The 14,486-nt window shown below is 38.9% G+C and overlaps 2 protein-coding genes across 3 annotated transcripts; one reads left to right on the top strand and one right to left on the bottom strand.

The window, feature by feature from the left end:
* Positions 1–3,471: 3,471 nt before the first annotated feature.
* Positions 3,472–7,423, top strand: ankrd34c (ankyrin repeat domain 34C). 2 transcript variants are annotated; one of them, XM_051381516.1, is made up of 2 exons: positions 3,472–3,783; positions 4,775–7,423. In XM_051381516.1, the coding sequence occupies exon 2, from the start codon at positions 4,779–4,781 to the stop codon at positions 6,363–6,365; it is 1,587 nt and encodes a 528-aa protein (XP_051237476.1). In that variant the 5' UTR covers positions 3,472–3,783; positions 4,775–4,778; the 3' UTR covers positions 6,366–7,423. The 2 variants fall into 2 exon arrangements, with proteins under 2 accessions (XP_051237476.1, XP_051237475.1); XM_051381515.1 differs by having other exon boundaries at positions 3,473–3,783; positions 4,728–7,423.
* On the bottom strand, positions 7,089–11,752 carry LOC127352819 (retinol dehydrogenase 13). The gene is made up of 7 exons (XM_051381518.1): positions 11,463–11,752; positions 10,284–10,424; positions 10,006–10,197; positions 9,728–9,889; positions 9,443–9,559; positions 9,133–9,337; positions 7,089–7,681 (listed from the first exon to the last, which is right to left on the bottom strand). The coding sequence occupies exons 1-7, from the start codon at positions 11,533–11,535 to the stop codon at positions 7,585–7,587; spliced, it is 987 nt and encodes a 328-aa protein (XP_051237478.1). The 5' UTR covers positions 11,536–11,752; the 3' UTR covers positions 7,089–7,584.
* Between the last annotated feature and the right edge of the window lie 2,734 nt (positions 11,753–14,486).

The following is a 14,486-nucleotide window of genomic DNA, read 5'->3' as shown; positions in this document are numbered from 1 at the left end:
ACCTGTGGAGACTCGGGAAGTTACTGGTCCTGACAGATATAGTTTGGCACATATCCTCCAGACAAACAGCACATTTTTGTCTTTACAGGTAGGGTTTTGTATGGACTAAACAAACACAATACAATGTGTCGATTAATAAATGTGGGTGTGTCCAATTCTTCTTAATGGACAAGTTTTTTGTTGTGATGGTTTTGTTAACTACTTACATTCTTGGTTTTGTCAACCCTTTAATGTTTATTGTACTTTCAATGAGTTTTTGACAGCGTTATTTATTGAGGCTATTGTAAGCCCCTAGTTTCTCAGCTTCAACCGCACAGATTTAACTGATCACTGTTGAGCTTATATATCTGACATCTTCAGAATTCAAATAAACTGTGACAGAAACTTTCTTAGTGGATCTAAATTCTTCATGTATGTAAAGATGTATGTTTATCCTGAAAAAGAGAATGTCTATTTCATCCATATTTAAAGCTAACAGACTTTGAAAGTCAGATATATGCAAGTGGTGTGAAATTTAAGGGTTAAAGTCTAAAAATATAAGGAGTGAGAAATATCATTACAAAATTTCTAAAAGGTTTGCTGACATCATTGTTGAACTGTCCTCTGATAAGACAGCAAAGCCAGACATTTAATCAACATAGGCTTTTAAAAATAGAGGGTCCGCTACCATAAATTGGTTTCATATTCCAGGTTTCGTATATTCATTTTAAGGTTATTTCCATTTTCATTTTACTTGAATCCATTTCCATTCATTTTCTTTTTTCTTGAAACACTGAAATGGGTTGGGGAATAAGGCCAGACATCTGTTGCTGACTATTTTTGCAGACATTTTGATCAGACTCTAAATTTAATAACTGTTGATAACTTTTACGTGTACTTTGTCAGGATCTATAAATAGGCTCAGAGCTACTGTAGTCTGTTGAGTAAAAATTTCACAATGCAGACAGAAGAAAAGGTTATATTTAGAAAGGAGAGGAGGAAGAGCAGCAGCTGCGATGTAAGATATCTGAAAATGGAAACTGCTCCCAGGGGTGACAGCGCTTATTCCCTCCACTTTAATTATTTATTTTCCCTTTAATATACCGCTGACGACAGCATCGCTGGGGTAGAGATCACGCTGAATGAGGACTGCTGACGTTTCTGTGGCTTCCTGTTCTAATGAATGTGTCTAAACCAGTGAGCTTTGGCCTTGTTTGGGTGCCTGGTCGATCGTGTCCCTGTGGGCAGCAGGTCTGTCCATAGTACAGGTAATTTACACATAATTAAAATTCTACATACACATACACCATTTAAAGCTGTAAACTATAAATATATGTATTTCCGCATTAAAATGTCTATCAACACTAGACCTATGTTATATATTTTGTTGAGATGCATAGGCAACTTATATTTTCCAAAATGTTTCCAACAATGTTTAAACAGAAATACTTTTCTCAGGTAACAGTGTGTTTCACCAGTCGCTTGTCAATGGCGTCATATCCCCTTTGTGCATGCATCAGCTTTGTGGTTGTCTGCCAGAAGCTTAAAGTCATAAATTGACTTTTTATCCAGTTTTAAGCCATATTTTTACAATACACTTTTTAGATCTTGGTCTATTTTAACTATTTATTTTAACCGGATGAAGGATTCCAATCATCCGACGTCTGGATCTTAACTTATCAAAGAAACAAGCTGAGCTAACATTAACAGCAGCTCGGGGCTCATCCCTTGTTTTGTCCACTGAACATGGTCAAAGAAACAATAGTTTTTAAAGTGAATCTGCTTTATTCAGTGTTTTTACCGGTTTTAATCTGTTAAGTCTGTTTGTTTTGGAGAGGAGGAAACCTCTGCAGATCATTTGGCTCCTGTTAAAAACCTCCTGAACAATAATCACTGAAGGAATTCTAAGAATAGTGGGAAAGACAACAACTCCTATGATCCCACACTACCTCCTGATATCATCAAACTTCCCTTTTGTTATTGTTTTAATATAAGATACCCCTTAGTGGTAGAAATGACATATTGTACTATTAAAAGGACTATTTATGTTTTCTATGCCCAAAAGCATTGAGAAGTTATTACAATAAAAACTGTTAATTTGGGGGCATGTGTCACAGGTTCCACAGGTTGTTTGATATTTACAGTAACAGTTGCACATAAAAACAATATTTTATACAAGTCCTTCATCCATTTACCAAATAAAGGTATGTGACCAAATCCAGACCAAATCTTTGAACAGACATTTCTTTTACAGTGTTTCTTGAATGGGAGGGACAAATTCTTTTGACTCAGCGACTACAGTATGTGCTGTTTTATAAAACCACCTTCTCCATGTGCCTTGTAAACAACATGTCCCTGGGGGCTGAGAAGGCAATCAGAGGTGAGAAATCACTGCCAGAATTGACGACTAGAGTCCTGAGACGTCAAGTGTTTGGATGGGTCACAAAGTGATTAGTCCCAGTCTCAGAGGAAAGGAGCAGGGGTCAGAGGACTAATGATTGAACGTGGTAGTGATAGCTTACTTCTGCATGTGAAACCCCCCCCAAAAAAAAAAACCCCACAACACCTCCATCAAAAAAGTATTTGAACAAATGCCATAAAAGCCTTGCGGTCCTTGGTGGAATGTTATGTGTCTGATTTACCTGTTCCTTGCAGGGCTGAGAACATCACTGTTCTCATTAGAAACTGCTTCTGTGCTGTCTCATAGCAACCTAAAAATAGAAATGTCCCTATTAGGCTGTATAGCTGTGATGGCTGCTACAAGTTTTGGCCTCTTTAATTGTGCAGTTAATATATATATATAGGTGTGAAATGTTGCTCTATCTCTTCATTTATTGAGCTGTGAAACAAGCCAATCAGAGAGACAGTTGGTTGGAGATTTGGATAAATAAGCTTGAATTATTAACTGATGTTAAGTTACGGAAATAATTACTGCTTATAAAACATTATTTCTGATTTTAATATGCTAGGAAGCGCATGAATGTACCATATTAGCATTTCCTAAGAAGCAGTGTGATGGTGACCCAGAACAGATTCCTTTGTCATATTTTCCAGCTGGATTGTCTTTGCTGTTCCTTTTTTTTACATGACAGATAGGAAGACTGTCTTTATTGTAACAACTGGCACTGATTTTCCACACCGCAGAAAGATTAAATCTTATTTATAGAACAGACTTACTATCTGATGCATGGATTCACGTTTTAAAAAAGCAGAACCAGTTACTATAAAAAATGTTATCTTCTAATGTCCATCACCTGTAAGCCCAACAGTGTGCATCACTTTCATTTACAAATTGCCCTTTTGAAATGATTAAACTGAAAAACACACGCAAAACATTAACATGTGTTTGACAGACAACAACTCGTTTTGTTTGTGTCCTGCAGATTATAGATCAGGACAGAGGTTTTTTCATCAGACGCAATTTATTTTGGTCGACTCTGACGTCAAGAGAATACACGTTTCATTCAACATGCAAGAAAGTAAGTTATTTATAACCCGCAGCATCTCCAGGTTGTGATCCTTGAGTGCGCAGTGAAAGGAATACTCCCCATTGGACTGATGTAGTGTGCCTCCATAACAAAAGCCACGCAGCTCATGTGCTATGGTGCCAGAGAGGTACAGCACCCTGTAATTTAAACTAGGACGCGTCGATGGGAACAGTCACGGCTGAGGAAAAAATAGGGATATTTCGAAGAACTGCAACAAACTTTCTGTTTTGAATCATTAATTTCCTCCCGATTTTCTAACATCTTACATGACAAAGCACCGGGTACTTTGATCATGGAAAACCTTTCCTCTGACCAGGTAAGAGAATTAGCAGACACTAAGTTCTTCGGCGAAATTATTAAACTACAAAAATAATGAAAACGAAGGTTATTTAATTCAACTTTATGTCGTTATCTTGTGTCGCTTCTTTCATCATCTCAGAGGAAGCTGGTAAAAAATAGATTGCATTATACATAACATCAGAGGTGTGGATTCTGTTATAGACTGTATATAATGTATGTTATTATGTTATTTATGTTATAAATTACATTTCAAATGCGGGATTTAACGGAGAAATAGACGACCAACCCAATAATATGCAATGGAGCGCGTCTCGCCAAGTTATACAAAATGAGAACCATGTACAGCGACTCATCACAGTGTGCTATTTAATGTCGCCTGTCTGGGTGTTCGTATTGTCACTATTTAAATTTTAGATATCCAAAATTAACGTTGACGTACAGTCTCTTGGACATATTTTTGTTCAATAGAAACAGGTGAACGAGGTTGGTGTTTTTGCGCACTTAAAGGTTGGCGCATGTTTTTGTTCGTAATTCAGCATTGCCTCCATAAATATGATGAAAAAAGATACAATCAGCTGCTGCCACGAGCTAGGCCTAAACTTTGTTTTTGATATCCAAATATCAACGCTTGATGATCTATCAGTATCAGTATTTGTTTGTGAATCTAACAGGTGCTGGTACCATGCTGTCTCCTGCATGGACATGGTTTTTGGGGCATGGGCATGGTCATCTTTCACTTTGGGCATCTGCAATTTTTAAACATTATCTTCGTCTGAGTTATTGTACAAAGAATATATTTCCTATATCATAAATGTCTAATAGGTTATATTTATTACCTTTAAGTTGTAACAGACTGCCACCTGCTGGTGTTGATGATTTAGCAAAACAAAAAAGGAACAAACAATATGAGTCAAAACGATTTTGCAATGTAAACTGAACTACTTCAATGATTTGTTCAAGGGGCTGTGAGCTGTAAGTTCAACACTGAGAAGATCTGTGATTGGCAGGGAGATGGCAGATATACTGGAGCTGCGGGCCGATGGAAACTCTCTCCTGAAGGCAGTGTGGCTCAGACGCTTGAGACTCACCAGGCTCCTGCTGGATGGAGGTGCATATATCAACGAGAGCAATGAACGTGGAGAGACGCCACTCATGGTGGCCTGCATGTCCACACACATTGACCAGCAGAGTGTCAGCAAGTCGAAGCTGGTGAAATATTTGCTGGACAACCAGGCTGACCCCAACATACAGGACAAAGCAGGTAGGACGGCTCTAATGCACGCCTGCATCCACAGGGCTGGGCACGAGGTGGTGGATCACCTGCTAAGCAATGGAGCTGATCCCAGTCTGGAGGACAGGAGCGGGGCCTCAGCCCTGGTCTACGCCATCAATGCAGATGACAAGGAGACACTAAAACTGCTCTTGGATGCGTGCAAAGCTAAAGGCAAGGAGGTCATCATAATTACCACAGACAAGTCACCATCTGGCACTAAAACTACCAAACAATACCTAAATGTCCCCCCATCACCAGAGATGGATGAGAGGTCCCCGGCATACTGCACCTCTCCGTCTGATATTGATGTTACTGCATCTCCCGCACCTGAGCAAGAACAAAAAAACACAGTCTTCAGTTTCCAGACAAAGCTGAAAACCTCTAGTTCAGCTACGAAGCTTTCCAACGGGCCCACGTCTCCAACACGCCGGCCTGCAAACCCCAAACGTGCACGTCTGCCTCAGCTGAAAAGGCTGCAGTCAGAGCCTTGGGGGTTGATTGCTCCCTCAGTCCTGGCTGCAGCCGCCGCCCATGAGGAGAGTAAGAAAGCCAGCTCTGATGAGGATGTTGTTGCAGGGGTGAATGGACTCTCTCTGAGTAAGAGGTCAGCTTTATCTCGACAGAACAGTGTGGATGGGAAGGACATCTTATTCCCACCGGTGGGAGAACAACCCTGTAAAATGACAACCTCAATATCGGTTCCTCCGACGTCCAAAGCATCATATGAGAGATCTCTAGGCCAGCACCAGCCACTGGCACGGCGCAGTACTGTGCCCACAGAGCAGGAAGGCAGCAGCTGCAGCAGTGGACTTGCCAGTCTGAGAGACACAATGCATAGGAGACGTCTGGGGAACGATCACTATGACTCAGACTCACAGCTTTATTCAGACTCTGCCATGTTAGACTCTCCTAAGGTCCCCTTAGAGCGAAGGAAACTAAACACGTCTCCACTAGCGATGCTGACCAGCTCCAGAGAATCTCTAGACAGCAATGCCAGCCCATCCTCTCCCAGCACAGCAAGCAGGCGTGCACCTGGCCTCCTGGAGAGGAGAGGCTCTGGCACACTGCTGCTGGACCACATCTCCCACACCAGGCCCGGCCACCTGCCCCCTCTCAACATCAACCCGAACCCTCCCATTCCTGATATCGGGGCTTGTAGCAAGCCCTCGTCACCTCTGGCAACAGGTATTAGATCTATAGCTCCAGTAGCACCAAACACACCAAAGAGAGGGGGTCTCAAGTCCAAGAAGAAACTTGTGAGAAGGCACTCTATGCAAGTGGAACAGATGAAACAGCTTTCTGATTTTGAGGAGCTGACTCATTAGTTAGTGACGGTGTTTATGCAGCACATATTGTGGAAGTGGAAATGTTAACACCACAAATTGTCAGGAAGTACGTCCATAGGTTCAGCTGTGTAGATTCACCGCAATCTAGATGTTGAATAATGTATAATTTATAAATATATATATATATATAGTATATATATATTGAAACTGAGCAATATAGATAGAGAGTCTTTGTGTTACACCCAACCTTAAGGATTATTATCTTTTCTTCACAACATCTGCTGTATATGTACTACCGGTTTGAATGTAAATGCCAAGACATGGTACTTTTCCTCTGAACTAGCTCTCTTACATGCTTACATGATAATGTAATGTGTAGGGAACATACAGGGTCCATTTGTAGCCAGCAGGCCACTTGGGTGCACTTTGTGCATATGTAATTAGCACTGTTAATGGACTTTTCTTTGGAAAAGAAAAATGTGATGCACTTGTCTGAGATGTAGCTTTGAGTAAAATGAAATTTGACTGTTTGTAGCAAATTTGTACAAAGTGCCTTCAAGATAAAGAAACCTAAAAAAAAAAAAAAAAAAAAAAAAAAAAAGTGGACAGATACATTTAATGTATTAGGAGCATTTTTAATTCATGATGATGTAACCAAAATGTGTTTTATTTCAATATTGTTGGTCTCACATGGAAGAAAATGAATAGACGTGGTGTGAATGAATGAAAAACATGCCTTAAGAAACAGGTAAAACCATGGGCTATGTATAACAGCACTTTATTGCCCAGGAGGGAAAAAAACGAAAATGATGCTATCAACAGTGTTACAAAAAACTTTAAAAGCACACATAATTCTTTTATTATAAATTCAAGTTACAATGAATGACAATTGAGCCCTTAGTCAACACAGACATTGGTGAAACTTGTCAATTAAAATGTCATTTCACGCTAATGGCAATCAAAACTAAAGATCATACAGCTTCCATGTAACTTACCTGTGAAGCATTGCTTCTGTTTAGGAAAAAACATAATTTAATCCATAGTATTTTTGCAAGTAGTTTGTTGTATAATCTGAATAAATGTCTATCACTTGTGAATTTCTGTTTTCTGTTTGTTTACTCATTGGTCATATTAAGTAGGAGCTCAGCTGATAGTAACCACACAGATGCTCATTAGAAAGCGCACCAGTCTTTCCTCGGGCCACTTGGCAGTCCATTGGTCCTGATGACGATCATCAGCATCATCAATGTCACTGTGATTATGTCAGACCAACCATAGAGGCACTTAGATCCCACAGCTTCTTGGCAGCTTCATCATCCAGACCCTGAGGGGCTGCTGTTTTAGGGGCGCAGTCGCTGTAATCAGTGCAGAATTTAGTGTTAAACATGTTACTCGATCCCTTCCCACTGTGCTGATTTAGTCACAAAAATAAGTTATCATTCAGGATATAATATGAACACAGATTGGAATCACAGGGTAACTTACAATATAATACAATTGCAGTATTTTGTCCAACATAATAATGGTAATTTAGTTAATTCTGTTATAAGCATCATATTGAAATAGTTTCTATATAGTGTCTATTAGGAAAAGAGTAAAATACCCCATTGCCAGCAAAATATTTTTTCCACAAAACTAGACTCAGTCAAGATTTTGTACTTATTCACTCCGTTTTCAGTTTCTTACATTCATACAGGGTCTGAGCCTTTTTTTAATTCACGCAGAGCAAGATGAACTCCAGCAAATGGCTTAACTGCGAGGAAGCAGAACATTTCAGAGTTCAGATAATGTCGGCGGAAATGCAAGTAAATATCACTTCTGCCAAGAGAGATAGATAGATATTTATCCCAAGGGAAATTCAAGAGGCAGGATTCCTAGCCGGGCAAAACAACTGCCCCTTGTTCCCCCAAAATGATGTCCCCAAAAACCCCAGTTTCACTGTGTGGCCATTAGTTTATAGTTATATCATTAATTGTTCATTTGTTTGGGAATATGGAGATATGCACCGTTAAAACACAATATCCACTGACTTGATAAGGGCCTTAGTTGAGTCCTGATCTTGACATGCTGTCTCGAAAAGGATCCTTGTGCTAATCTAGTCTGTATGAACATTATCAGTATAAAATGACTGCTGTGAAGTATGTATAATGTGAAATGGGTTTCTTGTAGTTGCAAAACCAAAAACAGTTATAACCCAACTATTCAGTCGCCCTCAGCTACATAGAACCTTTTATCTATTTTAAAGAAATGTTTTGGTTTTCTGGCCCTGCAGCTCTACTCTTATTAACTTTAGTTTTCACCAAGAACTATCTCATAAACACACTGTATGCTGCCTGCCCAGCATCAAACAGCAGGCCCACAAAGTTAAAGAGCTGGTGAACATAGTGGAGCATTTAGAGACAGATATTTCCCTCAGGAGGTACAAGGAGATTGGACTTACATTCATCAGGTGGGCAGCGAATGTGAAACCAGAATTAATACTGTTACTATGTGTGTGCTGAATAAATAGACAGTTGTTTACTACCCCATTGTCACCAATGTTATAAGGTGATATAATATGTCAGTGTGTTTACAGCTTGTTCTGCTGCCCCCAAGTGGCAAAAACACAATCATTATCACTACATAGTGCACAGAGAGGGGGAGCAACAGAGGTTAACAGGGGCCGGGCACCACACATTTGCTCCAGGGGTCCCAAGCAGATTAAACCGGCCATGATTGTAACAGAACATCAATAGCAATATGGATATATTTTGTTTTGATACCGGCTGTCTCACCTCTAATAATGAAGTTACCATCTATGACTGACCTGTAGTAGAGTCCGCTTTCATTCTGCAGGCTTTCCTCAACAGCGCAGTAGATGGTGGTCTGGGCCCCTTCAGTTGGAGACTTGATGAGGAACATGAGTGGTGTATACACAACTCTCTTCCACAGGGACATTGAGGGCCAGAAGTGTCGGCCGAGCTCAGTCCGGATTACTCCAGGATGGAGGCTGTATGCTGTTACTCCGGTACCTGCAACATGACAAGGCATAGGACATAATGTAGTCACTTTTTAATATATTCACTTTTAAAAAAAAAAATACTGCATGTCTGTGAGATAAAAAAAAGTTTCAATACCTTGTAGCCTGTTAGCCAGCTCCCTTGTAAAGAGGACATTAGCTAGTTTACTTTGCGAATAGCTTTTCCAAGGGTTGTAATCTTTCTCCTGATTTATGTCATCAAAATAGATTTTACCTGTTGAGTGAAAGCAGTTCATGCTTATTCACAGACGTGCTGTATTAATATTTAATGAAACTGAAAAGGACGACATTCCTGAGAGAGAGAGAGAGAGAGAGAGAGAGAGAGAGAGAGAGAGAGAAATAAAATCTCTTGAAGTGAAACAGAAAAAGAGAAAAACTGCACCTCTTTCATGAGCTAAACTGGAGACATTGACGATGCGGCACGGAGACGACTTCTTCAGGAGATCCAACAGGCAGTTAGTTAAAAGGAAGTGGCCCAGGTGGTTCACACCGAACTGCATTTCAAAGCCATCTTCAGTCTGCCATTTTGGACAGCTCATAACACCTAAAAGCCAGAATATTAGTTTGTTGAACACCTCCTTCCTGTTTATGTGAACACTGTGCACTGTCTCAAAGCTGTGTACGATATATCACACCATCACGTGTCATTTATACATCTACCTGCATTATTGATGAGAACATCCAGCCTCTCTTCACTTCCTAGGATGTCTTTGGCGAGTTGTCGCACTGACTGTAGAGATGCCAAGTCCAACTTTTTCACAATAACATTGTCATTTCCACTCCTCTTCCTCACGTCCTCTGCAGCTTTATTAGCTCTGTCCATGTCTCTACAGGCCAGAATGACCCTCGCGCCTGTAACACAGCAGCAAATGTCGCACATTTCAAAATTAAATTAGATAATTAAAGGCCAACATATAAAACCCAGTTAAGTTGCTAACCCCTTCTAGCCAGGTCAACAGCGGTTTCTTTGCCAATCCCAGTGTTGCCTCCGGTGATCAAGACAGTCTTTCCATCCAACCGGGCCTTGCTGTGACACACTCCACCTGCCATCCATTTCTTCACGCTGAAAAGTCCCACTCCTGTAAGAGAGTCCACACAGTAAGTTAATCAACTATAACCATAATACCTGTTTACCTTTCACAGACAACTGAGAAAACCATTCACAGGACTACAGCTTTTTATGTTACATCATTACTATTTTCAAATATTTCAAATCAAACCGAATTGTTTCAGTTATTCTTCAAGCAAAAATGATGGATGAAGCTCAAACTGGTTCCAGTTTCTCAAACATAAGAATTTGCTGCTTTTTTAAATGTTTCTTTATCACCATAAATACAGTTTATGGAACTATTTTAAGAAATTATGATAGACATTTATTTATTTAATACTTTTTGACATTTCATAGATTAAACAATCCATTAATCAACTGATTTCATGATACTGAAACACTGCTACTGCTTTTTGTGTGTGTTCTCATAAGTTTGCCTTGTCTGTTTATTTATGTTTGCATACTGCATGTGTTTTAACCCTTGATGATCTCTAGCTTTATTGTGTTCTTATGCTTCACAATTTAATTGTAGGTCAGGACCGGGGGACTTCAGTGCTGTAATTACCTTAATCATTGTCAAATCTATCTATCTATCTATCTATCTATCTATCTATCTATCTATCTATCTATCAGACTAATGACATATAAAGCTGTCAGGATTACATATGAGACCATAGTGACAAAAATCAAGACAAACATGTAAATGCTTTCATCTGTATAACTATAATGAAAACTCACAGTATTGCAGCTGTAATCTAATCTAGTTATTACAGAGGCACAAAGCAAAAAAGGAACCTGTAAAATGATTTCCAACATCTTTGAATTTTAAACAATGGAACTGTTTGGGGTTTTTTTTGCCATATGAAGTGATGTTCAATTGGCATTTTACATATATGAAATCCCACTCAACAACAAGGCAACTGTCTCAGTGTCCTTTAACCGAGACACCACAGACTGCACAGTGTTATACATTACTGTCAATCATTAGCGTACAGTGAGCACACAGACTTTAAGAGTTAGTTGTTTAACACCCCCGCTTTACACAACATTCATTCAGTGCATACATTACCTGTTACTGTGACCAGACCAATAGTTTTGGGATACTCGAAAACAAATGATCTTATCGCTGTGAAGGTCTGCATCGTCCTACCAACCCTTACCCTGTTTATTCTACTGAAAATAACTTTCCCTGTTAGTCCGATGACACTGAATTTCTATTCAAACTCAGTGTCTCTCTCACATGAGCACAACTACTAAAAATTACTGCAAACCAAACTACCGAGAAAAAGCGCCCTCAATAACAGCTCCCAAAGTCGGTAGAGCTACATAACACGCTACCTTTCACCCGGAAGTACCGCCTACTGTCAGCATATTAGAAGAGTCCTATTGGTTCTTCTTATTAAAGCTCAAGCAAGTTACAAAACACATTCAGATAACAATCTTTTTACTCTGTGCTTCATGGCGCACCACTTTTTCATATTAAATAATAATAATAATAATAATGATAATAATAAACTATATGTATATAGCACTTTTAATTCACAAAATATAGCCTCAAAGTGGTAAGTAAAATAGCAGTTAGAAAATAAAAGAAGAAATGAAAATGAAATACAATGAAATGAAAATATAACAAATGTAACAGCCATCATTACTACCACTGCACTGCAAACATTATCATCTGAAATCATCTTTCTTTTGCATTGAACAGTACCCTGTAACATTGCACATGTACAGGTATCCACCTGGACCATATTCAACTTTATTGTATATGGTGTATATATTTGATATGTTCTAGATTTCTATTAATTTTTTTTCATTATTATTTATTTATTATTTTATTTTTATTATATTTGCTGTTTGCACAACATTTCCCCTGTGCTGCTGTGCCAAAGTTGAATTTCTCCTATGGGGGATCAATAAAGGCATATGTCATTTTATTTTTAACTTTTAATTTCTGAAGGTTGAGCAGAAGTGAACATAATCCAAAAAAATAAAAAAATAAAAAAATCTAAATTCTAAGTAAAAGCAAAGCTAAAATGTGAGTTTTAACATCCTAAACACATCAAACAATGTTGCTGATGTATATGTATGTGTTTTGGTGCGTTGGTGCCTGGGACATATCTGCATCATATTAACTAATAATGTGGGGAAACATATGAAGTAAAATAATCTTAAAATTAAAATCTTAAGGTCAGTAGTGGTGATGATGTTTTAACCACTGATTACTAGGTTGGATGATGATGACTGATCTCCTGATTACATGTTATTCCGTCACAACACATTGTATTATACAATGTCAGCTTGTGCTGGGGTTTAAGCATATGTTTTACATATTAAGATTATAATATGTGTATTTTATTAGGGTTTTTTTTGTAAAAGTCTGTGTTTGTTCTCTGTTTTCCCCTGCTTTAATGCAAATGAAGTTAATATATGTTGCAATCGAGATCCTATATACAACATTGCTACAAATCCTCCAGCAGAGGTCACTGTAGGCTCACCGACACTGTCTAAGTGCCTTCTAAAGGTGTCCAGCAGATGGCGTACATACATTATATCAGACCCCAGACTTATGTTTCATTTTTTTACATGCACAGTTACCAGTCAAGTCTAAGAACACTGGGGAAGTACTTAATATAGCATCAAATTATGTCCTAAACTCCTACGAGCAAATTAAAATGCTCTTTGCTGTTGTACGCGCAGACAAAAGAAGAAACCCACCAGCAGCACCAAGATGACAGTAATAATAGCATTATGCCTTCAGATCTTAATCAAAGCCTGATCAGAGCTGCAGCTGAGCGACTGACTCTTGAAATAAAACATTTAGTTATTTTTTTTTATTGATGAGAGTGTCTCTCAGTTTTGATGTGTCAAATCAATAAGTCATCCCGCTTTCTTTAAAGCACAATCAAGTGGCCTAGCGTTCTGAGGCCGGGCGAGGTCTACGTTTAGAGTTTTAACCTTGGAGTTTACAGAGTGACATCTGAGAGTAACTGTTCACACTGTGGAGGACTGCTGGGTGTCTGTGAAGGTGGGCAGCATGTGGTCACTGCTTACATACCATGAGGTCAAAAGTTGCTGTAGAAAGCAAGAAGATTATGTAACTGCCACTGTCTGACCACAACAACCACAGTCTGTATTACAGTCTCTCATTACATGTGCAGGACAAAACTGTGCAACAGCTGACCTTCACTGACCTTCTCATGAAGACAAGTTGAGGAATGTTTTTTTTTTTATACAGCTCAAGACCTCGTATGTTTATAGATTATTGCATTTTTACGAGGCCTTTGCATATCTGACTTTTGTCAGCGCAGGGCCCCTATCCTCAGATGTATTTCTACAGAGGTGACCTGGCTGTCTCTTTTGCTGGCTCACCAACAAGCCCGTCATGTGACCACTCTGCACACGCTTCCCAGTCTTTCTCCCAGTATGGTAACCTTCCCTTGCTAAAATTAGAGGGCCCTCTGCCGAGACATTTTGGAATGTGACTATCCTGTACCCGTCCTGCAGATGATATGGGATCTCAATAAATTTCACCATATCTGTCAAATTTTAACCTTTACTTGTTAACTCCTGATACGCCATTAAAAAGTATGGGTTTTGCTTACTAATAAAACAAACCCTGTGAGGCTGTACTTTTGCTCAGGTCAAATCTCTTAATCAGTTGTTTCTGGTCTGGATGCACTTTATATTTGTGGGTCTTCTTCTGCACAGTAGCACATATACATTTGCTTTTAGCTAAATCTGTAAATATTACATTATCACATTATCCCTCGGTATGTTTAGCAAGATAAACAGCTAGCACCACATAAATCCATGTTCTTCTAATAACTCACATCTTTAGGAATACTTTCCATAGTTTGCATTTACCCTACATAATAATGTATATCTCTGCATAATAAAACCTCCTATTGACCTTGAGTATGGACAAAGCACACACAGACAAACACATAATATACATTTTGTGGGTAATACAGAATACTTTTAAATATTCAAAATGATAATATTCCTGCAAACTCACTGTTGAGTGCAACAGACATTCAACAGGTCACATAGGAAAAGTGTTGGCAAGCTTTTTAAAGGTCACTGATTTTAC

This window comes from Dicentrarchus labrax, unplaced genomic scaffold, assembly GCF_905237075.1.
Source record: "Dicentrarchus labrax unplaced genomic scaffold, dlabrax2021, whole genome shotgun sequence".
Lineage (NCBI taxonomy): Eukaryota > Metazoa > Chordata > Actinopteri > Moronidae > Dicentrarchus > Dicentrarchus labrax.
Note: the sequence above shows the minus strand (reverse complement) of the source record. Positions and strands in the feature narration are given on the sequence as shown.